Source organism: Triticum aestivum, chromosome 6B (genome assembly GCF_018294505.1).
Source record: "Triticum aestivum cultivar Chinese Spring chromosome 6B, IWGSC CS RefSeq v2.1, whole genome shotgun sequence".
NCBI lineage: Eukaryota > Viridiplantae > Streptophyta > Magnoliopsida > Poales > Poaceae > Triticum > Triticum aestivum.
The window spans coordinates 142,247,331-142,273,599 of NC_057810.1; the positions used below are offsets into that span (position 1 = coordinate 142,247,331).

Here is a 26,269-nt window from a genome sequence, read left to right on the forward strand (position 1 = left end):
GCGTTGAGTGTTGGCTGACTAAAACGCGATATGTCAACAGTTAGGTGTGGCGGAGATGCGTATGTTGAGATGGATGTGTGGCCACATGAGGAAGGATCGAGTCCGGAACGCTGATATACGAGAGAGAGTTGGGGTAGCACCAATTGAAGAGAAGCTTGTCCAACATCGTTTGAGATGGTTTGGGCATATTCAACGCAGGCCTCCAGAAGTTGCAGTGCATAGTGGATAGCTAAAGCGTGCGGAGAATATCAAGAGAGGTCGGGGTAGACCGAATTTGACATGGGAGGAGTCGGTTAAGAGATATCTGAAGGATTGGAGTATCACCAAAGAACTAGCTATGGATAGGGGTGCGTGGAAGCGTGCTACCTATGTGCCAGAGCCATGAGTTGGTCGCGAGATCTTATGGATTTCACCTCTAGTCTACCCCAACTTGTTTGGGACTAAAGGCTCTGTTGTTGTTGTTGTTGTTGTTGTTGTTGTTGTTGTTGTTGTTGTTGATGATGATGATGATGATGATGATGATGATCATGATGATGATGGTGGTGATGATGATGATGAAAATATGACCACGTCTTCTTCTGATGTATTGTGGACAAATTCTTGTGGAGCATAATTTAAGATACCCCAGGTTACTAGTGCAACCCAATGAGTTTGCTGACTTTAATAAGCTTGTCCAAGGAACACATATTAAAGATAGAAAAATGGCATGGATTGGATTTGAGGCATTATCTTCGGCTCTATGGAATGCGCGTAATAAAGCCTTAATAAAAGCTCTTGAGTTTAAACACCCATCTAATCTTGTGTCTCTTACAGCGATGGGAGATGTTGGGGAGACAACGGGACCGATTGCAGCTTAATCGGTTCATCAACATGCTTCAGGAAACGTGTCAAGTTTTCCGTATCGCTTCGAGACGAGACAATGCTGGCTAGGGGAGCCACCCGTTATGTTCGTGGTGTTGGCGCTTCTTGAGAACACCCTTTCTTTTCGTTTATGTTAGTTGATATCCCTCGGATTGCAATCAATGTGTCGCTTTGTTCAGTCACTTGTGACCCCGTATCGAACCTATCTATATCTTGAATTTCCTTTCCTGTTGAACTCTAGTTGTAAGACTCTAAGGGCCTCGGTTTAAGAACCAACAAGCCCTTGTTTTCTAAAAGAAACATAATCTTATGCCCGAGCTGAAACAGTAAGTTCTTGGATTAAATTAAATTGGATTGCTGAGAAATCACAAAGCAAGAAAACAAAATCGCCAAATCAGCTGCCACCTTGCATGTCATAACCCAAATACATGACAAATACTTCTTTGCAACCAGAATGAAATACAATATACCACATGAATAGAGTTTAGCGAAGTTAATAGGTACGTTCATCCCCAGAAGATCAACACATGCTAATGGACGGTGCTAGAACCAGCAAGTTTCCAACCACCATATATGTGGACAAAAAATTTGAAATCCACCAAAAATTGAGGCGCAGATGGCGTGCCATGAATAAGTTCCACAATAATTTATACAGAGATAGATTTTTGAGTCGACCAGAACAAATTTCTTATGTATTTCATGAGCCTCTAGCCTTTACCCATTTCGGAAGGAGCGAACTTTCACTGGCGATACAAATTTGCATGAATGGCCAGGCAGTCCTAATAGTGCCAGTGAGTACTATCTAACAAACTAATTGCAGTTTCTAAAAATATTTGTTCATGCGTCCATTGAGAGTGAGTTTCTTCACATCAGGTACTGCATAGTTTGCTGAAACAATTTATCAACCACAATGTTGTAGGCCTTTTCGGTAGGATGAAAGATGTCCCAGAAAATGAAATCATAAGCATTTGGGCAGGCAGGGTGATTTTTAATGAATATTGCTGCATTTAGCACTGTGCTACCACAACATCCTTCGGTTACCTCCTTGAAACCTATATTACAGTCAGTTTAAAAAAATGTAGTATCAAATAACTATGAATTTATGATGCCAACATGTCAATCGGCATGTATTTATACACACTATATAAAGCCAAATATTCCTAAACAAAGTATATAAACTAATGTAAACATTTATGTATACCATGTTAGTCACTACACAGTTCTTGTTACTTCAATTTGCCTGTAGTACTGTAAGATTGATGACATGTTAGAGCTTAATGTTTCTCACTGTTATCTGTTAATATGTCTATAGCAGCTATACTCTACAGTAATGATTGATGGTATGCTCTGAAATAACAATCGAGTGCACTCACCATAAAAACCAGGTCGCTGAATGAGATCAAGCAGATTGTAGTATATATCAAGATAAATAAACTTTGAGCCTCGAACATTTTGTTCTGCATCTAGCCGTTGTATTTCCTTTTCTATTTCAGAATTAAATAGATTTGCTGCTTGATTCCTCATGGGCTCACATTCTCTTGATCCAAGTGCTCTTTGCGAGGGACAACATCCAATTGGTGCAATGCCGATGATTGCAATCTTCTTTGCACCCATCTCATTTAATATCTGTATAGAAGTGTATATATGAGCGTACTAAAATTTTCAAATAGCAGGCCGACTGCTCAAATGCCAATTAAACAACAAATATATGAAGGATGCAAAAAAAAGAGTAGGGGATTATTAGTACCATGGTCATTATGAAATATCCCTATGTTGAAACTTTGTCAACAGAAGTAGATGGTAGGAAAAATTCAGCAATGTACTAAATTTACAAACACACATATTTGTAACCGACTAAAGGAAACTACTTGATGCACCAGGAAGGAATGGTTTGTCGTTTTTTAGTTTGAGTGAAATATGTGAAACTTCAAACTGACAGAGAATTAAATGAACACTAGAACTTCGTGCAAAAAGAGAGAGTCAAATAAGCTTTCGTATTTACTACTAGGAGGTTTAGAGTTTCAATAAGTACTCTTACCGTAGTAAAGTTGACAGCAGAAGAGACAAGAAATTTCACGTACGAAGGAAGGTCATATTGATGGCGCCTCAAAGGAATTGTAAAATAGTTATTTGCAAGGTCATTTGCCCCCATGACTGTGAAGTATATGCCTTTGGAGATTACACGTGTCATCTCCTCTTCTCCGACCAAAGCTCTTAGTCGCTCCTTATATTCAAGGAATAGTTCAAGTTGCCCAGTACTCGATGTAGCAGTCTGAAGCATAGGAAATTAGCATTTGCAAACTCTAGTAGTAACAATCTTAGCTTGGGGTGAAAGCAAAGTGAAATATACTTGACGAGAACTATGTTGTGAGATGCATGTGACATATTTTGTTACCGAGGGTATCGAAGTTAGAGGATCGTATCCACTGCCACCAGAAGCAAAGACAACACCCGTGAGTAGCTCACTTAGTGGAAGATCATTTCTGAGGTAGGGTGGCAATAGTTCCTTAATTCCCAGCCTAGAAACTGCTAGTCAAGAAAAATATTATCAGCAGTGGATATTCAAGTTTTCACTTGGTGTAAAGTAGCCATTAAAGAGTTTAAACTTAAAAAGAACGGAAAGTTTTTTAAGTAGTAATTGATCATTTTAAATAGTATAGTACTGTTTAGATACATGTTGATGGACCCGCGCAGGATGGTGGTGCTGTCTAGCGTCATGGTGGCGTCGATGGCAGTTGGGCCTGACAAGATCAATGCGTGGATTTCTCCTGAAGTTGGGACGACGAAAGTTGGTGGCGGTGGATTCTAGAGCGTGCGCGTGTGATGCTCGCTAAGGGTCTTTTAGATCGATTGGTGCTCTCGGCTCACCATGGGGTGGCTTGGCGATGCCACCGGATTAGATGGTATGCATGGTGCAATGTGAGGGCACATCATCAAACTTATAACAGTAGCGAGATAAATCATCACAAGTGTAGCTTTGGGTTGATCTATGTATTTGTATTGTCAAACTGCATTGAATAATTTAATAAAGATGACCGTGTGCATTGCTTGATGCAGAGGCGGGGTAATCTCTTTTCTGAAAAAATAGTATTGTTTGGCCGTGGTTCTTTTGTCACGTGATTAATTATTGGTTATTGCTCGACATGCAAGTTAATTGTGCAACATATCAAGCCGTCTCGATTCGAAACTGATATTGACAGAACCATGATGGAGTAGTTAGTTGTGCGTTTAATGGAGAAGGAGGCAGAATAAAAATGCACGACAGATGAAAACCAAGCTGACGGGCCAGTACGACTGAACTATATGCATTTCATTAGCAGGTCCTATGTACATGCACAGTGTTCCGATCTGGACCCCAAAATGTCTCCTGCAACAATACTACTCCCTCAAAGGAAAATGACACTGCTAGCCGTTTGGCTCCAGATTTTAAGTTTGCCCTAGCTGACCTTAGGCACGTCACAATTTTTTATGTACTCCCTCAGTCCTAAAAACAAGTTTCTCAACTTTATACTCTCTTCTTAAAAAAAATATAAAAGAGTTCAGATCACTGAAGTAGTCATCTAAAAGCTCTTATATTTCTTTGCAGAGGAAGTACAAAGTCAATACAAAGTTGAGACATTTATTTTGAGGGGGGAGGGGGTATTTGCTTCTCAATTTTTTTCGCAAGTTTGCCACAAGTATGGTGTCAATTTTCTTGGACACACTTTGTAGCAAGCCACACAAGGTGCGGTAAAGTTAGCCTTCAACCAGACATTCCCGCATATGTTCTCATCTAGGTGTAACCAAAGTTATATATAAAACGTACAAGAAGCTACTCCATTAGTCCCCAATTTAAACGTAAGTGATGCATGCCATATATAACCTCCATTCCAAATTACTTGTCTTAGATTTGTAGTGTATCTGAACAAATTTAAGACAAGTAATTCGGGACGGAGGGAGTACAACTAAAATGGCGTAAACAATAAAGTTGCACCAAAAGTAAATAGTACTAAAAAGCAACAGCAAAGTCAGTTGCCGGTTGTTACAACTTACTACTCCCTCCGTTCGGAATTACTTGTCGCAAAAATGGATGTATTTAGATGTATTTTAGTTCTAGATACATCCATTTTCGAGACAAATAATTCCGAACGGAGGGAGTACGTACTCCCTCCGTCCTCAAATACTTGTCGGAGAAATGCATAAAAATGAAGTGCGGCTAATCTGCACCCGGGCTCATCTGCACCCACGCTTAGAAAAAAAATACTAGAAAAATTCAAAAAATTCCAAATTTTTTTGTGGTGGTAGATAATTTGACGCGTGAGGTGCGCCCCAAAATTCATCTCATTTGAGCATCTGAGCAGCTCTCGGCAAAAAAGACAAAATCAGGGTCTGTAAAAATGTTCACTGTCCATGCACTGTTTTGACCCGATTTGTCTTGTTTGCCGAGTGCTGCTCAGATGTCCAAATGAGATGAATTTTGGGACGCACCTCACGCGTCAAATTATCTACCATCACAAAAAAAATTGGAATTTTTTGAATTTTTCTAGTATTTTTTTTGAATTTTTTGCTGAGAGGGAGCAGATGAGCCCGGGCACCATTTTGAGTTTTCAATAAAAATGAATGTATCAGAATTAAAATATGTCTAGATATATTCATTCTTCCGACAAGTATTTCTGCACGAAGGGAGTACGTACGTACCTAGCATGTCTCCGGGAACCTTCCCGTTGGAGAACCTCCCGGTAGCCACCCCGCCGGGGAAGTCCTGCCCGTACGGCGGGAAGTTGGCCTTGGCCTCCGTCAGCCGGTCGTTGTTGTTGCCGGGGTCGACGGTCGAATCGCCGAACATGAAGGCGGCGGAGATTTTGCTTCTAGCCCTGGCTGCTGCTCCATGGGCGGATGGGAGAAGCGCCATGAGTAGCAGCAGCAGGCCTCGGTAGAGAGACGCCATTGCTTGGCTCCGTACTACTAATGATGTGTGTGCTACCAGCTAGCTAGCGGTGTGGTGTGTCGCTGGCTCTGGCTGGTGCAAGATTGATCCGCCGTGGGAGGTTTTATAGCGTAGCGGGGCATGGAGAAAAGTACGTGCGCGTCCGCTGCGCAGTGAGGCGACTCAGATCATCATTCATCACGCATATATGGTTGGTTGCTCGCTGCATGTATTGACCGTCTCCGGTCCTGTCGATTTAATGGGTAGCGTTTTTTTTTCTTTTCTGAAAAAGAGGATGTACTCGGCCCTCTTCATCTGGGCGATGCATGTGGCTATTTTATTAATTATTCACAAAGTCCTTAATACATCAGTAAGCCTAAAGCCACCATCTTGCCAACACCTGTCGCTACTCCTATCCCCGTGATGAAGGGGTGCCGAATGTCCGAGCCTAATACCTAACAGATATCGCGCCAACACCTAACATCTAATGTCGGATGCCCCATTGAAGCCACAATACTTGGACTGGGTTAAACACCGGTCCGACGCACTTTCAGTGGGCACCACATGCGCACGCTGCAAGGGCCGTCACCTCCTTCATCCATTGTTGATCCACCTCAGTTCAGATACTGACGCATCGACCTTGCCAGGCCTCTCTGCCATCGACGCCATCATGACGCCAGACAACGTCGTCCTCCTGCATGAGTCCATCGCCACCCAACGGACGCCGAGTCTCCATTGCGCCACACCGCCGAGATCCGCCGCCATCGATGTGTAGGATGAAGCACCAACCACCAAGCCATTCGCATGTCCCAGCCGATGAATGTCTCCAAAGATGATACCCCACTGGGGTGACGACGAAGACGTCACCATCATCTGATCCAGGAAGTCCCTCAACGCCTCCAACGAGGGCTACGACGCCCACGGGCACCGTCGTCAATGGTAGCCTCCTCCAGATCTGAGGTTTCCCCCCGAAACAATGGAGCGAGGGATGCCCCCACCATCATCTCCAACAAGGAAAACGACACCCCCGTGGGGTCGCCGACGATGGTGGCATCCTCACCCACTTCAGCAGCTAGGCCACTATCTCCTCATCCACTTGATCCGCCGTCGGGAAGCCACCGCGAGGCAACACCCACCGACGAGATCCCTTTGGACCGACGATGAAGACAACCAAAGATAGAGAAGGTCACATCGCTGCATGACCGGCACCATGGACACACACACGTCGTCCCGAGGCGCTCACTCAAGATTCACCGTCAAAGTCATGCCTCCAAGCCACGACGGAGGGACGCCCCGCCGCCGCCATCATCCCCCCGCACGGGCTTTGCCCAGCCGGGATCCGACGGCGGGAGGGGAGGTGAACGGGAGGCGAAGGGGATCAGGAGGGATCTGGAGGGGGAGGGAGGCGGACGAGAGGCGGAGGGGATCGGGACCATTTAATGGGCAGCGTGATGGTGTAAAATTGTAGAAGGCCCAAGTCTCGCTTCTTTGTGATCATGTCACGGTCGTCCAGGCACACGTACCGCCTCCCATGGCCTACCCGCCAATACAGGTTCGCGTTGAATGGCACAACACGTCCGGGCCGCGTGGTCTGGATGTATGTGGACGATTTGAGGGTCAGCGTCGGAGATTTATGCTTGAGTAGTGCATCCAAACACACGTGACGCGTACACCCATCTCGCGTGGAAAATAAAGAGAAAGAAGATGCATAGAAAACACACACAAAAGGACGGTTAACTAGCTATGGAAGACGTTGATGCATGATGGTGCTGATGCTGAAACACGCGCACGTGCGTCCTCAAATCTGCCTTGTTTTTTGTACAGAGAAAGCTCCGGGTAACGTGACCAACATCAGCTAAGGCTGCGTTCCATGGCCGCGGCTTGTCTTTCCTTTTCAGGCTTGCCGTTGGTTTTGCAGACAACCTCGACGAAAAAGCATGGGTATTCTGCTTCAAAGTATATGAAAATAATGAGATGCCGTGCTCGTCTCCGATAAATGCTTCTTTCGCTCTATCCAGTTGGAGAGAAGAAGTTTCTGACAGGGGTCGCTACTCCATGGTCGGGATTACGTCAGTGCTTCGCTGGTTACATAGCGACTTTTGGTCCAGAAATATGGGGAATCAACTTGCAGAATGCTCACCGAAGAAGCATTAGCCAACTTTTTATCAACTTGCAAAATGGTTCGCAAAAGTTAATCCTTCACTTGGAGATCCAAAATGTTGGCTTCGTTCCAAGAAGGTCATAGGAGCCGTAGATGGAACCTCGTTCTGATTATGCCTGAAGAGGAGCAGTAGTGCATTGTGCATCTAAACCCTAAGGTGCAGTGTACACGTCGCCTACCATGGAAAGAACACAAGAAAGCTCCAGGCTGAGGCAACCACCATCAGCGCCTGCTTTCCATTTCCATGGCCGCATGCAGCTTGTCTTTCCTTTTCAGTTCCTGTTCGTTTTCGCAGACAACCCAAAGAGAAGAAAAAAGGGCAGGAATTTTGGTTATCTGATTTGGCTGATGGCTGGGATCTCCCTTGACTGAACCGTATCGAATGACTGATTGCAAAGCAAAAAAGGACAAACACTTGGCTATCTTCTGTGACATAAACATCTCACCTCATCAGAGAACAAAAAGCTGCTTCTTTTAACACTAGTGGGCTCAAGAGGAGAAGTTTTTAAAAGCTTTCGACAGCATGATCTTTCGCTTGAGAAGTATATATGGATTAAAGCCAACTTGCAACATGTGCTCCAACTACATTTCACCAAAGTTTATAGAAATATGTGCTCATATATACAATATAGAATATGTATGGTACAAAAACTATACTCTGTATTTATTTATTTTTTTAAACAAGGCAAAAGATTTGCCATTTCATTGATTAAGAAGAAGGTTTAGACAGGCCACGAAGTGGCTAGAAATAAAATCTACTCTCGCGGCATTACAACACTCAAATGCTTGGCACCCGCCAACGCCCAAAGCGACAACTCCTCTTTTATCTTACTACCAATGACGACCGTCATAGGTGCGGCCGTGGTGCGGAACAGGATGAATATTTTAGACCTGAGCAGTGTGCATTCAGACTCGTCTCCCATGAAAAACAAAGGCATAGAACATAGCAGGTGTGGTTACCTAGTTATCGAAGACGTTGATGATGCCGAAACAAAACCTGGCAGACACTCGGCCTCTCCATTGCTTGTATGCTATAACCTGTGTTCCACGGCCGCAGCTTGTTCTCTTTCATAGTCTTCCTGTCACTTTTGCAGACAACTGGAGGAAGCACCAGAATTTTGGCTCCTTCCCTTCACTGCAGCAGGAATCCCCGCAAAAATTCTGCGTTTGAAGTACGCATTTAGTGACAAAAGCAAAATGCTTTTAAGTTGCCGTGTTTGAATCCATTCTGTGCTTCTTTCAGTACATAATTAAAACTGTCTGCAGTTCTCTACAGCTACTGTACTCATCCAGAGGAGATACTTACAAATCATCCAGCTTCTTTACATGTCTGGTAGAAAAAAAAACAGAGCCTCAAAAGGCTGTCGTGGGTATTTACAGGACAAAAAGGGGAGGCACGTGCCTCGGTCTAGATATTCAGCAGTCTTCTCCTAACCCACTGTGCTACGAGTTGCCAAAGGCAGTTACGTACGAGACCACGACGGTGATGTCGTCCAGCTTCCCGCCATAGTACCGGTACCCAGCGTCTTGGGCCGCGGTCGAAAACGGCGTCGGCCTGTTCTTGTCCTGTGCCCGCTGGCGTGCGAGCGCCGCTATCTTCTGGGCCGTCACTTGAGGTTCCAGGCCAGCTCTGGTTGCATGGACCACTACAGCTGTTATATCATTGTTGTACAGGTTATCAAACAACCCATCTGTTCCAGCGACAATTACATCACCAGACGCGACAGGTACCTTGAAGACCTGAGTATACAGGCACAGCAGGCAAAACAACATGGTTATTAACAAGGACTACAATTTGCAGTATGTGACGATTGCTAGACTGGATACATGTGCTCGTATGTTTTAAGAGATGGATAGTAACAAGGACTACAATTCTACAATCCGCGTGTCGCAGAATTATACTACATGTGCTCATACTCCCTCCATCCGGAAATACTTGTCGTTGAAATGAATGTATCTAGATGCATTTTAATTCTAGATACATCCATTTATGCGACAAGTAATTCCGGGCAGAGGGAGTATGTTTCAAGAGATGGATACAGAATGGAGTATAATTCTGCGACACATGGATTATAGAATTCCTAATCTATATGGCTATTATATATGCATTTGTTTCACCTGGGAGTACTAGTATAATCCATCGGCACAAAGGCTTCTTTTACTAGAACATAAAGCTATCGTTTTCATTAAAAAAAACAGCCACAAGCCATGAATATTTGTTAACAACCAAATTGTGTCCATAGACACTGGTTACTACAAAAACAAAAGCGTTATCAGCAGTATATAAACATACCTGTGCAGCATTAGGCAAGTCACTCGAGTTGCCACTCTGAAGTTGGTAGGAGAAATTGAAATCATGTTGTTGTACAGGTGACCTACACAATGTGCAGCCATCTCGGATGACTATAAAGCCACTGTCACCAAGATTAATTGCTTGTATTCCCTGAAATAATGTACAACCAAATCTGAAATCGTGATAAACTATCTAAGAACTGAACAAGTTAAACACTCAGGTCAGCTTTGTGGCATTATATCATCAACAAAGAATGGTGGTCAAGTTTTAGCTTCTCTTACTGATGCCAAAGCTATAGACAAGGAAACATGTAATCATGTCGCAGCAAAAATAAACAAGATCAGTAACCAACCTGATTTGTTATAGCAATGATACATGCGGTCGATGAACCCGGCACTGTTGTGCTACTATGGGCCTTTTCCAGTACCCTTGTAAGATCAATTGAATCTTTTGGCTCTTCTTCTATTGCAGTTACTGCATTAGACATAATATCTCTAGCATATTGACCTGCATCAATACCGTAGCTTGCCCAACCACCAACGCCATCAGCTATGCCTATAGCCTGTTCATCCCAAATAAAATGTGCATCCTCACCACCAGTTTCTTCCTTATCCGGATGTGGTAGATAACATACCCCTGAAACAAGCTTCAAGGACCTATCTCCTAACATAGTCCTGAAATAGTGATCAATGTTTTAGAATAATCTAAGCAGATATATAGTCATAAAAATCATCACAATGCATATGAGAAGCGCCATGATGCAGTGCTTAAGCACAAACCCCGAGCAGGGCACATGACTCTGTCAAGACACATGACATAGGTGGTCGAGGGAAGCAACCTCTATCTCGAGGAGTTAAATATCTAAACTTCCTAATTTGATTGAACTGTGATACCTATCCCTTAATTGCAACTGTATCCTGCTTTTGCAATCTGTGCACCCTTGGTGGCCCACTTGGGGCTGTAAATTACATTACATACCCCACGTGGCAGCAATTATTCTGATTTTCTTTCTTTTGAGGAGAGTTTATTCACTAGCAGACTTTTTTCTCTCACCAATCTCTACCAACTTATCATATTTCCGTATGGCCCATTAAAAACCTATGAGCATGGATTCCCAATGACTATTAGTTATGTAGTATTGTAGATGAACAAGACCTCCAATCCATGCCCCAGTGCCAAATTTTATCAGAAAAGTGTAACAACTGTTGAGTTTTGACATAATTAGTATTCTTAGAACAACTGGAATCATAATGCACACAATGAGAAGACAATGTTCACGGACTGGGCATCTGCTAAAACCCCAACAGTGAGAACCTCATTTGAGCTAATTTGAAATCGAAAATGTACTCACTAAGCTAGGATACGCCGATTGAAATTAAACAGGTAGATACACAAGAGGAAACATACTTAAACAGGTAGATACACAAGAGGAAACATACTTATCTGCGGTGCCTACGGATTTCTCAGGCTGCGAGACGTCCGCCTCGCGGGCGGCCGGGCTGAAAGACACCTCTTCCGGAGCGGCACCGGTCGCGAAGGAGCGCCCGCCGCCGACGAGGAGCTGCTCCATCAGCAGGCCCGGCCTGGGCACGCTGCTGGCGGCGCACCGGAACCACCAGGACCCGCCGCCGCCCGCCGCGGGCCCTCCCCAGATGCCGAGGAACCCAGCCGCCTCCCTCCCCTGCAATCCGCGCGCGGGAGACAGCAGGGCCCCGCCCATGCCCGGCAGCGCGGCGGAGGACGCGGCCCTCGGCGCGCCGGCGCCGGCGGCTCCCCGGAGCAGCCACGCGGCCGCACGCTGAAGCGCGATCGCCGGGGACATCCTGCCGCGGCGCCCCTGCTGCGCCCGAGAAGCTGCCGGGGAGACGCTCCGGCGAAGGTGGTGGAAACCCTAGGGTGCGGGGGAGGGAGGGACAAGGATGAGATGCCGTGCCGTGCCGGGGCAAAAGGATGCAGCAGTTTTTCGCACTGGCTATGGGAAGGAGGCAGGGAGCGTTCATTCTGGAAAGAATATACGATGCAGTTCTTTTTTGGAAAGAATATACGAAATCTTATGCGTCTTTATACTTCCTCTGTTTCAACATAGATGATCCAATTTTATATTAACTTTAATAAATAAATAAATGATCCAATTTTATACTAAAGTTAGTATAAAGTTGGGTCATCTATTTTGAAACTAAGGGAGTAGAATTGATGATCGATTCTTGTGGTCTGTGGATGATTCTCTGAACATGACTTTTTCCCGAAAAACCTGAACCCTAAATGGCTCTTGTTCCGGAGAAAACATGCTTGTGGTTGAATTTGCCATCCAAAGCAACCAAGATCTTGTGTGGGAAGACTCATCATGGCACATTAGCAAGGGTGTGTTTGTTTGGACTCTTTTCAATGGCTTTTGTGGCTTTTGCTGCCTAAAAACTGGAGCCCAAACAAAGAGGCTTTTTTGGGCTGGCTCACGCAGCCCATAATCTAAGCACTCCAGGAAAAACGTCCGGAAGCTGCAGCCCGGATTTTGGACTTCTTCCCACAGGAGCTAGCTCCAAATCGCAAGAGACAAGTTTATCCCCCGCCCCCCCTCAAAGTTCATTATACGCACGAATTGCCACTGCACGTTACCTATCTCTTTCTTCTCCCCTCGGTTGTCCCCCATGAAAACACAACCTTCAAATCGCTAGGGTTCACCATTCCTCGTCGTCGCCGCCACCCGTCCCAACCTCGGCCATTGGCGGCTCGACCGTCGCCGGCCGGCAAATCAGAGGCGATGCGGCCGTAATCTCCCTTTCCTGGAGCCCAAAGGCGCAGCCGCCGCATCTGCTGCATCCTCCACCGACCACTCCCATCATCGGACCGCCTCCACCCGCCCCAACCCCGGCCACCGTCCACTCGGATCTCAGCCGTTGCTATATATGGTAACCTCCTTCGCCTCTTTCCCTTCGTCCTCTGTCCACTCCCTCCCCTTCTGCCAGCGTGTGCTGCCTGCCTGCTTTGTTTCTGCGTGCGTTAGTGCAGGAGTGTTATGCGTTCTTGTATGCATACTATGTGTGCGTGATGGTCGTGCTCTGCGCGTGTGATGCATGTGTGTGCTGCCTGACTACTACTATTTCATGTAGTACTAGTGAACTGTTACTATTTCCTCTGTTTGACAAAATGGTGTTGATACTAGCGAGTCATCTGCTATTTTGGTACTGATCTATAATTGCAAATTGTATTGGAACTAGTAGTGACTGCTCCATTTTGGTACTAGTGACTACTACTGCTATTGTCATTCGTTTATATGGATTTGCAAATTGACACTTGGCTGTATTTTGCATATGTATTGCTACTGCTACTATGAATTTAAACACAGGACTATTGTGTATGTTTGATCTGATGTGGATTTTGATGCTATGCTTTGTGCTGCTGCTCTGCTATGTTTAATTATTTATGCAAAACTGACGACTACCTATGTAGATGTTTGTTCCTTTCACGGATGCAATTGGTCATAGGGCAACCAAATACTTGACATGGTTGGTTGCTTCCAAATGCGGAAATCTGATTTAGTAATGTCATATTTTATTATGTCTCTGATAAGTACCAAGTTTCATCTTATGTGCAGATTCATATTGAGGAAAGGAAGAAGTAGTTTCTCCTCATGTCTACTGTCATGTGTTAGCATCCTTATTTATGACCTTGTTTGAATTTGTGTGCAATGCAATGATAAAACTTGTGGCATGGTTGTTTATTCTGTGATGGCAGCAATAGAGTATGATTGTATTTCACCATGACCATATATTTTCCAATCAAAGGATGGTCTCATGTAATATATAATTAATAACATATGTTATAATGAGTTCAAAAGTATTGTCATGTGCGTAGAATGTAAATTTATTGATATACATTGTATATGCCATCATGCCATCAAACTGGTATGATTTCAGTTCAAATCTGTGAAAACTAGCCATCTGTGACAAAAACAGCTATTAATTGGGTTTTTACTGTTAAAACAGTATAATCGGCACTTAAACCTATTCTACAGAACAACATAGGGCGTTCTCATCATTTCAGCATGTTCCAGCAACAGCTACAAGTGCTACATCACAACCACCCAACGACTGCACCTCAGCTCCTACCTTCCAGCTACAGCTACTCCTTCCAGTCGGAGCCCTTGCAGCTGCAGTCGAAGAAGCTGGAGCCCAAACAAACACACCATAAGAATGGCGTGACCCTTTTTCTGAATTTGATGAGTGCATGCAGCCTTCTGAACTTGGATTTGACAAGTTACATTTATGGGTTGGGGTCATGAATCTTCCCTTTTAATCTTCATCATGATAATTAAGCAGAGCGCGGCGATTGCCATAGATAGACAAGGGAGCTACGGTTGTCAAGTTTGATCATGTGACGAGCAATCTTAGGGCTAGAGTTACAGTGGAGGTTAACAAGCCATCGAGGAGATGGATCATAACTGAGTCGAATAGGAGAAGCTGCATGGATTTATATGATATCTTATACAAGAATGTGCCACACCTTTTCTTGTGGCCGGTTGGGTCACTCGGATCTCTATTGTATGATGCCGGGAATCGGGGATGAAAATGGTGATCTTCCTTGCGAGAGGGGTTACATGCTCCGGGTGATAGGAGGAGGACTGCTTCAGGGGAAGGCTTGACGTCGATGATACGTCTCCAACGTATCTATAATTTTTGATTGTTCCATGCTATTATATTACCTGTTTTGAATGATTATGGGCTTTATTATACACTTTTATATTACTTTTGGGACTAACCTATTAACCGGAGGCCCAGCCCATATTGTTGTTTTATTGCCTGTTTTAGTATTTCAAAGAAAAGGAATATCAAACGGAGTCCAAACGGAATGAAACCTTCGGCATCGTGATTTTTTGGAAGAATATCATCCTGGAGACGTGGAGTTCAAGTCAGAAGATACTCGAGGACTCCACGAGATAGGAGGGTGCCCCCCCCCCTGTAGGGCGCGCCCCCCTGTCTCGTGGGCCCCTCGAGCATCCCCCGACGGACTTCTTTCGCCTATATAGTCCCACGTACCCTAAAAACATCCACGGAGAAGATAGATCGGGAGTTTCGCCGCAGCAAGCCTCTGTAGCCACCAAAAATCTCTCGGGAGCCCGTTCCGGCACCCTGCCGGAGGGGGGAACCCATCACCGGTGGCCATCTTCATCATCCCAGCGCTCTCCATGACGAGGAGGGAGTAGTTCACCCTCGGGGTTGAGGGTATGTACTAGTAGCTATGTGTTTGATCTCTCTCTCTCGTGTTCTCTCTCGTGTTCCCTCTATGGCACGATCTTGATGTATCCCGAGCTTTTCTATTATAGTTGGATCTTATGATGTTTCTCCCCCTCTACTCTCCTGTGATGAATTGAGTTTCCCCTTTGAAGTTATCTTATCGGATTGAGTCTTTTATGAGAACACTTGATGTATGTCTTGCCATGCTTATCTATGGTGACAATGGGATATCATGTGTCACTTGATGTATGTTTTGGTGACCAACTTGCGGGTTCCGCCCATGAACCTATGCATAGGGGTTGGCACACGTTCTTGACTCTCCGGTAGAAACTTTGGGGCACTCTTTGAAGTACTTTTATGTTGGTTAGATGAATCTGAGATTGTGTGATGCATATCGTATAATCATGCCCACGGATACTTGAGGTGACAATGGAGTATCTAGGTGACATTAGGGTTTTGGTTGATTTGTGTCTTAAGGTGTTATTCTAGTACGAACTCTTTTATAGATCGATCTAAAAGAATAACTTTGAGGTGGTTTCGTACCCTACCATAATCTCTACGTTTGTTCTCCGCTATTAGTGGCTTTGGAGTGACTCTTTGTTGCATGTTGAGGGCTTGTTATATGATCTATCTATGTTATTATTGTTGAGAGAACTTGCACTAGTGAAAGTATGAACCCTAGGCCTTGTTTCCTATCATTGCAATACCGTTTACGCTCACTTTTATCATTAGTTACCTTGCTGTTTTTATAATTTCAGATTACAAAAACCTATATCTACCATCCATATTGCACTTGTATCACCATCTCTTCACCGAACTAGTGCACCTATACAATTTACCATTGTACTGGGTGTTTTGGGGACACAAGAGACTCTTTGTTATTTGGTTGCAAGGTTGTTTGAAAGAGACCATCTTCATCCTATGCCTCCTACGGATTGATAAACCTTAGGTCATCCACTTGAGGGAAATTTGCTACTGTCCTACAAACATGTGCACTTGTAGGCCCAACAACGTTTACAAGAAGAAGGTTGTGTAGTAGACATCAAGCTCTTTTTTGGCGCCGTTGCCGGGGAGGCTAGGTAAAGGGCACTCACTCACACCCCGTCAACTAAGCTCTTTTCTGGCGTCGTTGCCGGGGAGGTGAGTGCTTGAAGGTATATCTTTAGATCTTGCAATGAAATCTTTTTGTTTCTTGTTTTATCACTAGTTTAGTTTATAAAAGAAAACTACAAAAAATGGAATTGAGTTTGTCTCATACGCTTCGTCTTTTTAATATCTTTCGTGAGTATGATGGAAAGGAAAATTGTGCTCAAGTGCTAGAAGAAGAATGCATTAAAATGCTTGGTACTAAATCTTTGAATGATGAGCATGATTGCAATGTTGTTAGTATGAATTCCTTGAATATCCATGATGCTAATGATATGCAAAGCCACAAGCTTGGGGAAGCTATGTTTGATGATTATGATATTTTTTGTCCCCCAAGTTTTGATGAGAATATGTATTACGATGAAAGCATGCCTCCTATTTATGATGATTATATTGATGAAAGTGAGTCTGGAAGAGTGTCAACTTTAGGAATTAGTGAACCCACTATTTTGGGGGATGTTGAATCTTATTGTGATGAACATGAAAGTGGATTTGGAAGAGTGTCAACTTTATTTAGTGATGATTCCACTATTTCGGAAGAGGTTTCAATTGATTATGAGAACAAAGTTGCTATCTATGATGATTATTGTGATGACTTGTATGCTATTAGGAATAATTATAACCATGAAACTTGTCATCATGATTTTAGTTTTCAATTGAATTATGCCTCACAAGATAATTATTTTGTTGAGTTTGCTCCCACTACTATTCATGAGAAGAAATTTGCTTATGTGGAGAGTAGTAAATTTTCTATGCTTGTAGATCATGAAAAGAATGCTTTAGGTGCTGGTTATATTGTTCAATTCATTCATTATGCTACTGAAAATTATTATGAGGGAGGAATATATGCTTGTAGGAATTGCAATGATGTCAAGTTTCCTCTCTATGTGCTTAAAATTTTGAAGTTATGTTTATTTTACCTTTCTATGCTAGTTGATTATTGTTCCCATAAGTTATTTGCTCACAAAATCCCTATGCATAGGAAGTGGGTTAGGCTTAAATGTGCTAGTCATATGCTTCATGATGCTCCCGTTATGTTTCAATTCTTATCTTTTATGTAAGCATCATTGCCATCATCATGCCTAGCTAGAAAGGCATTAAAGAAAAGTGCTTGTTGGGAGACAACCCAATATTTACCCTTACTGTTTTTGTGTGTCCACATGATTATGCTACTGCATTAATCATGTTTTATAGCTTTTATTTCAATAAAGTGCCAAGTAGAACCTTTGGGAAGACTTGGGTGAAGTTTATGTGATCTTGCTGAAAAAACAGAAACTTTTGCGCTCACGAGATTAGCTGCCATTTTTTACTGGAGAGTGCTTTTAGGTTGATCTTTTTTCAGATGATTAATAGACAAATTTCTCAGGTACAGAAATTTATTTCATAATTTTTGGGGTTCCATAAGTATACGTTTGTTATAGATTACTACAGACTGTTCTGTTTTTGACAGATTCTGTTTTTTATGTGTTGTTTGCTTATTTTGATGAATCTATGAGTAGTATCGGAGGGTATGAACCATAGAGAAGTTAGAATACAGTAGACATTATACCAATATGGATTTATAATGAGTTAATTACATTAACTAAGTGGTGGTTTTATTTTCTTATACTAACGGGGCTTACGAGTTTTGTTTGAGTTTTGTTTGAGTTTTGTGTGGTTGAAATTTTCAAGTTTTGGGTAGAGATTCGATGGACTATGGAATAAGGAGTGGAAAGAGCCTAAGCTTGGGGATGCCCAAGGCACCCCAATGTAATACTCAAGGACAACCAAGAGCCTAAGCTTGGGGATGCCCCGGAAGGCATCCCCTCTTTCGTCTTCGTTCATCCATAACTTTACTTGGAGCTATATTTTTATTCACCACATGATATGTGTTTTGCTTGGAGCATCATTTTCTTTTGTTAGTATTTGCTTTCTGTTAGTTAGAATAATGTTTTGCATCTTTAGTTTCAATAAAAAAGTCAAGGATGGCCTTTACCATGCTTATTCTGCTAGTATACATGTTGTTGTTTGAAAACAGAAAGTTTACCGCTGTTGCAAAAATTTCCTAGAAAAGTAAGAGAATGGTATAACGTTGAATCTTTTTGCATATTAAGATCTGATAAATTTGTTACATTGGGAATTTTAGTTCATAATTTTTGAAGTTAGGGAAGTATTGATACTCTTGCATTCTTTACAGACTGTACTGTTTTGGCAGATTGCTGTTATGGTTGCATTGTTTGCATATAGTTGCTTGTTTAATGATTCTATTTAAGGATAGGAGATTAAATATGCAGAATCATTTAGTATGCAATATTGAATAATAATTTTAGTGATTTGTTATAGTAGAAAATGATAAGGTTTTGCATTGGTTTATACTAACCTATCTCACGAGTTCTTGTCGAGTTTGTTGTGGATGAAGCTTTTGATAAAAAGAGAAACCATGATATAAGAGGAATTAAGGAGACACAAAAGTTCAAGCTTGGGGATGCCCAAGGCACCCCAAGATAATATTTCAAGAAGTCTCAAGTATCTAAGCTTGGGGATGCCCCGTTAGGCATCCCACCTTTCTTTTTCAACTACTATCGGTTAGTATCGGTTGAGCCTAAGTTTTTGCTTCTTCACATGAGTTGTGCTATCCTTGAAATGTCATTTTATTTTGTTTTGCTTGCTGTTTGAATACAATACCAAGATCTGAAATTCTTTAATGAGAGAGAGTCTTCACATAGTTGCATAATTATTTAGCTACTCATTGATCTTCACTTATATCTTGTTGGAGTAGTTTGTCGTTTGCTCTAGTACTTCACTTATATCTTTTAGAGCATGGCGGTGGTTATATTTTGTAGAAATTGCTAGTCTCTCATGCTTCACTTATATTATTTTGAGAGTCTTAAACAGAATGGTAATTTGAACGAAAACTTTCATAGGAGGTGAATTGGATGCTATGATCAATTTGATACTTGATAATTGTTTTGAGATATGGAGGTAGTGATATTAAATTCATGCTAGTTGGGTGATTATGAATTTAAAGAATGCTTGTGTTGAAGTTAGCAAGTCCCGTAGCATGCACGTATGGTTAAAGTTGTGTAACAAATTTGAAACATAAAGTGTACCTGGCTTGTGCATCCTTATGAGTGGCGGTCGGGGACGAGCGATGGTCTTTTCCTACCAATCTATCCCCCTAGGAGCATGCGCGTAGTGCTTGATTTTTGATGACTTTTAAATTTTTGCAATAAGTATATGAGTTCTTTTGACTAATGTTGAGTCCATGGATTATATGCACTTTTACCTTTCCACCATTGCTAGCCTCTTCGGTACCGTGCATTGCCCTTTCTCACCTCGAGAGTTGGTGCAAACTTCGCCGGTGCATCCAAACCCGTGATACGATACGCTCTATCACACATAAGCCTCATTATATCCTCCTCAAAACAGCCACCATACCTACCTATTATGGCATTTCCATAGCCATTCCGAGATACATTGCCATGCAACTTTCCACCGTTCCGTTCATCATGACATACTTTACTTTTGTCATATTGCCATCGTATTTGTGGCAAAGCCACCATGCATTATTTTTCATACATGTCACTCTTGATTCATTGCACCATCCTGGTACACCACCGGAGGCATTCATATAGAGTCATATCTTGTTCTAGTTTCGAGTTGTAGTTCCTATGTTGTAATCAATGAAAGTGTGATGATCATCATTATTAGAGCATTGCCCCAAAAGAAAAAAAAAGAAAAAAAGGGAAGAAATGCCAAAAGAAAAAAAAGGAAAGGCCCAAAAAAGGAGAAAGAGATAAAAAAAGATAAAAAATAAATAAAAAGGGCAATGCTACTATCTCTTTTCCACACTTGTGCTTCAAAGTAGCACCTTGTTCTAGTCTCATATGTTGTCACTTTCATATACTAGTGGGAATTTTTCATTATAGAACTTGGCTTGTATATTCCTACGATGGGCTTCCTCAAATGCCCTAGGTCTTTGCGAGCAAGCAAGTTGGATGCACACCCACTAGTTTTCTTTTGTTGACCATTCATTTATAGCTCTAGTGCATCCGTTGCATGGCGATCCCTACTCCTCATGTTGATATCAATTGATGGGCATCTCCATAGCCCGTTGATTATCCTCGTCAATGTGAGACTTTCTCCTTTTTTTGTCTTCTCCACACAATCCCCATTATCATATTCTATTCCACCCATAGTGCTATATCCATGGCTCACGCTCATGTATTGCGTGAAGGTTGAAAAAGTTTGAGATTATTTAAGTATGAAACAATTGCTTGGCTTGTCATCGGGGGTATAGAAGTTAGGAACATCTTTGTGTGACGAAAATGAAGCATAGCCTAACTATATGATTTTGTAGGGATGAACTTTCTTTTGCCATGTTATTTTGAGAAGACATGATTACTTTGATTAGTATGCTTGAAGTGTTACTATTTCTTATGTCAATATGAACTTTTATTTTGTATTCATTTGGATCTGAACATTCATGCCACAATGAAGAAAAATACATTATGAATTATGCTAGGTAGCATTCCACATCAAAATTTCTCTTTTTTATCATTTACCTACTCAAGGACGAGCAGGAATTAAGCTTGGGGATGCTTGATACGTCTCCAACGTATCTATAATTTTTTATTGTTCCATGCTATTATATTACCTGTTTTGAATGATTATGGGCTTTATTATACACTTTTATATTACTTTTGGGACTAACCTATTAACCGGAGGCCCAGCCCATATTGCTGTTTTATTGCCTGTTTCAGTATTTCGAAGAAAAGGAGTATCAAACGGAGTCCAAACGGAATGAAACCTTCGACATCGTGATTTTTTGGAAGAATATCATCCTGGAGACGTGGAGTTCAAGTCAGAAGATACTCCAGGACTCCACCAGATAGGAGGGCGTGTCCCCCTGTCTCGTGGGCCCCTCGAGCATCCCCCGACCGACTTCTTTCGCCTATATAGTCCCACGTACCCTAAAAACATCCACGGAGAAGATAGATCGGGAGTTCCGGCGCAGCAAGCCTCTGTAGCCACCAAAAACCTCTCGGGAGCCCATTCCGGCACCCTACCGGAGGGGGGAACCCATCACCGGTGGCCATCTTCATCATCCCGGCGCTCTCCATAACGAGGAGGGAGTAGTTCACCCTCGGGGCTGAGGGCATGTACCAGTATAGCTATGTGTTTGATATCTCTCTCTTGTGTTCTCTCTCGTGTTCCCTCTATGGCACGATCTTGATGTATCCCGAGCTTTGCTATTTTAGTTGGATCTTATGATGTTTCTCCCCCTCTACTCTCTTGTGATGAATTGAGTTTCCCCTTTGAAGTTATCTTATCGGATTGAGTCTTTTATGAGAACACTTGATGTATGTCTTGCCATGCTTATCTGTGGTGACAATGGGATATCATGTGCCACTTGATGTATGTTTTGGTGACCAACTTGCGGGTTCCGCCCATGAACCTATGCATAGGGGTTGGCGCACGTTCTTGACTCTCCGGTAGAAACTTTGGGGCACTCTTTGAAGTACTTTTATGTTGGTTGGATGAATCTGAGATTGTGTGATGCATATCATATAATCATGCCCACGAATACTTGAGGTAACAATGGAGTATCTAGGTGACATTAGGGTTTTGGTTGATTTGTGTCTTAAGGTGTTATTCTAGTACGAACTCTTTTATAGATCGATCCGAAAGAATAACTTTGAGGTGGTCTCGTACCCTACCATAATCTCTATGTTTGTTCTCCGCTATTAGTGGCTTTGGAGTGACTCTTTGTTGCATGTTGAGGGCTTGTTATATGATCTATCTATGTTATTATTGTTGAGAGAACTTGCACTAGTGAAAGTATGAACCCTAGGCCTTGTTTCCTATCATTGCAGTACCATTTACGCTCACTTTTATCATTATTTACCTTGCTGTTTTTATAATTTCAGATTACAAAAACCTATATCTACCATCCATATTGCACTTGTATCACCATCTCTTCACCGAACTAGTGCACCTATACAATTTACCATTGTATTGGGTGTGTTGGGGGCACAAAAGACTCTTTGTTATTTGGTTGCAGGGTTGTTTGAGAGAGACCATCTTCATCCTACGCCTCCTACGGATTGATAAACCTTAGGTCATCCACTTGAGGGAAATTTGCTACTGTCCTACAAACATGTGCACTTGCAGGCCCAACAACGTCTACAAGAAGAAGGTTGTGTAGTAGACATCAGTGGACGAGGGAGAATTCTGCTTCTCACAACAGCAAAACTGATTCATGACAATCAAGCACTACATCAAAGGGGGAGTTGAGGTGACAACCCATACAAGAACAATACCAATCAAAATAAGGTAGAGGGGTTCCTCAAGGTCAGAAACAAGTGTACAGGAGAGTAGAGATGTCTCTCCTAACTAACACTCCACATGTTGAGAATAAGGATGCTAATGAGTTGCTTACTCTTGGCAGTGTTGTTGATGCTGATTTGGGTATGAGCTCGGAACATGAACCAGAGGAAGTGCATGGAACTGAGAAGAAGAAGAAGAAACCTACACCGAGAAATTCGGGATCTTTGGCAGCGGCTGCAGCGCAACCTATCTGCACCAGCGAGTTTCCTGAGTTGGAACTGTCGGGGGCTTGGGAACCCAACGTCAGTTCAAGAGCTTCACAACATAGTGAAGCGGGAAGGGGCCACTCTTCTATTTCTTATGGGACTAACATTTCGGAAAAGCGTATGGAGAGCTTGCATAATTGGTTGGATTTTTGCGAGCTGCTTCGCGGTTTACAGTAATGGCTTGAGTGGTGGTATTGGTATGTTTTGGCCGACCGATTTAGATGTGGAACTAAAAAAATCAGCTCAAGCCACATTGATGTTCTTGTGAAGTAAAAAACTCGAAACTTCAAGGAGTGGAGAGTCACTAGTTTCTATGGAGCTCAAAGGGTGGAAGATAGACACCAAAGCTGGAGGTTTCCTTCTTACTCCTTTTGCAATTAAACACGAAGCATGGCTTTGTGTTGGTGATTTCGATGAGACTCATTTTGCTTCTGGACATTTCTCTTGCTCTCCAAGACTAGAGTGGCAGATGAGAGCGCTCAGGGAGGCATATGATGATTTCTTGCTTCTGGATCTTGGTTGGTCTGGGGTGGAGTATACTTGGAATAATGGACAAGGTGACAATTCAACTGTTAAAGCGAGGCTCAACTGGGTTTCGGTCATCTGCATCCTACTCAATTATTCCCACATACGGTACTTCGATAGATTACCACCATGTTGACCGACCACTATCTTGTCTTGGTCGACTTGCATGAGAAACTGGCTGACTCAAGAAAAAGGATCGCTCGACAGTTTCGGTACGAAGATGCGTGGCAAACTCATAATAAATATGACCACTGATGACCCACAAGTATAGGGGATCTATCGTAGTCCTTTCGATAAGTAAGAGCGTCGAACCCAACGAGGAGCAGAAGGAAATGACAAGCGATTTTTGAGCAAGGGATTCTCTGCAAGCACTGAAATTATTGGTAACAGATAGTTATGCACTACTGGAATCTGGCAATTTGCCGTCAGCCACATCTTTGCCGTCTACCAGCTGACAGCAAAGAGGCTCTTTGTCGTCCGCTTCCACAAAGCTGACGGCAAAGAAAGGGCTGATGGCAAAATGGGTATTTGCCGTCAGCTAATTCTTTGCCATTAGCCAGCTGACGGCAAAGAGCTGGAAGGTAGACGACAAAGGGCCAGGTGGGCCCCACAGGGCATGGCGTGGCTAGGTCAGGTTCTTTGCGTCCGCCAGCGGACGACAAAGAGGAGACGTAGGCCAACCCTAAACGGTCGCCCTCTTTGTCGTCTGCTAGCAGACGACAAAGAAGGCCCACTTAATGGGTCGTGCCGTCTCCCCTCTCTCTCTTTCTCTGTCTCCCCTCCCCCGCGCACCCGCCTCTCTCCTTCCCCACCGCTGCCGCCGTCCCTGTCGCCCCCGCCGGCCAGCCCCGCTCCCCAGACCCAGCCCCCGCCGCCGTCTAGCCCTCCCCCCTCCCGTGAAGAGGAACCCCGCCGTGCCCCATCGCCCCGCAGCGCCCCGTCACCGGAGAGGCCAGCATCGGGCCGCCCCGGTGCCGGACCCCTTCCCGCGGCCCTGCGCCGCCCCGACCCGCTGCCATCCTCCTCCCCGCGGCCCCTGCGCTGCCCCGCCCCACCGGCCGACCTCTCCCTCCACCGGCGATCCCCTGCAGGTTTGTTCTCCCCCCTTTTTTACTTTAGTTTTTTTAGTTTCTTTTAGTTTAGTTTTAGTTTTAGTTTTAGTTTTATTTTCAGTTTAGTTTTAGTTTTAGTTTATTTTAGTTTAGTTTATTTTAGATTAGTTTTAGTTTTAGTTTAGAAGAAGAAGAGGAGTAGAAGTAGGAGGAGGAGGGAGAAGGAAGAAGAAGAAGAAGACCCTAAATAGCAAGTATCGTCGGTGCGAGATACATGTGGTCGTCGGTGTCGAACACTACATCCACATCCCACAAATGACGCCGACGTCCGGCGTCCCAAAGCACCGGGCGCCGGCTTCACTTGTGGGATGTGGATCTAGTGTTCAACGCCGAGCGCCACATGTATCTCGCACCGATGATACTTGCTATTTAGGGTTAATTATTAGGGGGTTAATTAGGGGGTTCCTCGGTGTCGATGGTACCCTAAATAGAAAGTATTGTCAGTGCGAGGTACATGTGGCCATCGGTGTCGAATACTACATCCATGTCCCACAAGTGACACAGGGGTCCTGCGTCCAGCAGTAACAGTTCTTGGCGTCGATGGCGGTCGAACACTGATACGTCTCCAACGTATCTATAATTTTTGATTGTTCCATGCTATTATATTACCTCTTTTGGATGTCTATGGGCTTCATTTTACACATTTATATCATTTTTGGCACTAACCTACTAACTCGAGGCCCAGCCCGTATTGCTGTTTTTTTTTGCCTATTTCAGTATTTCGAAGAAAAGGAATATCAAATGGAGTCCAAACGGAATGAAACCTTCGGGAGCATGATTTTTGGAACAAACGTGATCCAGAGGACTTGGAGTGCAAGCCAAGAAGTAGCCGAGGCGGCCACGAGATAGGAGGCGCCCCCCTGTAGGGCGTGGCACCGACGTACTTCTTCCTCCTATATATACCTACTAAAGGAAATATGCCCTAGAGGCAATAATAAAGTTATTATTTATTTCCTTATTTCATGATAAATGTTTATTATTTATGCTAGAAGTGTATTAACCGAAAACATAATACATGTGTGAATACATAGACAAACATAGTGTCACTAGTATGCCTCTACTTGACTAGCTCGTGAATCAAAGATGGTTAAGTTTCCTAACCATAGACATGAGTTGTCATTTGATTAACGGGATCACATCATTAGGAGAATGATGTGATTGACTTGACCCATTCCGTTAGCTTAGCACTTGATCGTATAGTATGTTGCTATTGCTTTCTTCATGACTTATACATATTCCTATGACTATGAGATTATGCAACTCCCGTTTACCGGAGGAACACTTTGTGTGATACCAAACGTCACAACGTAACTGGGTGATTATAAATGTGCTCTACAGGTGTCTCCAAAGGTACTTGTTGGGTTGGCGTATTTCGAGATTAGGATTTGTCACTCTGATTGTCGGAGAGGTATCTCTGGGCCCTCTCGGTAATGCACATCACTTAAGCCTTGCAAGCATT

At 43.3% G+C, this 26,269-nt stretch overlaps 2 protein-coding genes and 1 long non-coding RNA gene across 3 annotated transcripts; 1 reads left to right on the forward strand and 2 right to left on the reverse strand.

The window, feature by feature from the left end:
* Positions 1-1,480: 1,480 nt before the first annotated feature.
* LOC123133787 (GDSL esterase/lipase At1g20120) lies at positions 1,481-5,844 on the reverse strand. Its single transcript, XM_044553196.1, has 5 exons — positions 5,539-5,844; positions 3,257-3,387; positions 2,900-3,133; positions 2,235-2,487; positions 1,481-1,913 (listed from the first exon to the last, which is right to left on the reverse strand). The coding sequence occupies exons 1-5, from the start codon at positions 5,786-5,788 to the stop codon at positions 1,726-1,728; spliced, it is 1,056 nt and encodes a 351-aa protein (XP_044409131.1). The 5' UTR covers positions 5,789-5,844; the 3' UTR covers positions 1,481-1,725.
* A 3,282-nt stretch (positions 5,845-9,126) lies between these two features.
* LOC123136219 (probable protein phosphatase 2C 55) lies at positions 9,127-12,200 on the reverse strand. The gene is made up of 4 exons (XM_044555550.1): positions 11,661-12,200; positions 10,574-10,895; positions 10,222-10,371; positions 9,127-9,668 (listed from the first exon to the last, which is right to left on the reverse strand). Exons 1-4 carry the CDS (start codon positions 12,041-12,043, stop codon positions 9,372-9,374), a joined length of 1,152 nt encoding a protein of 383 aa, XP_044411485.1. The 5' UTR covers positions 12,044-12,200; the 3' UTR covers positions 9,127-9,371.
* Positions 12,201-12,799: 599 nt separating this feature from the next.
* LOC123133788 (uncharacterized) lies at positions 12,800-14,861 on the forward strand. Its single transcript, XR_006465390.1, has 3 exons — positions 12,800-13,127; positions 13,669-13,724; positions 13,814-14,861. It is a non-coding gene; the product is annotated as an uncharacterized lncRNA (long non-coding RNA).
* Positions 14,862-26,269: the final 11,408 nt, after the last annotated feature.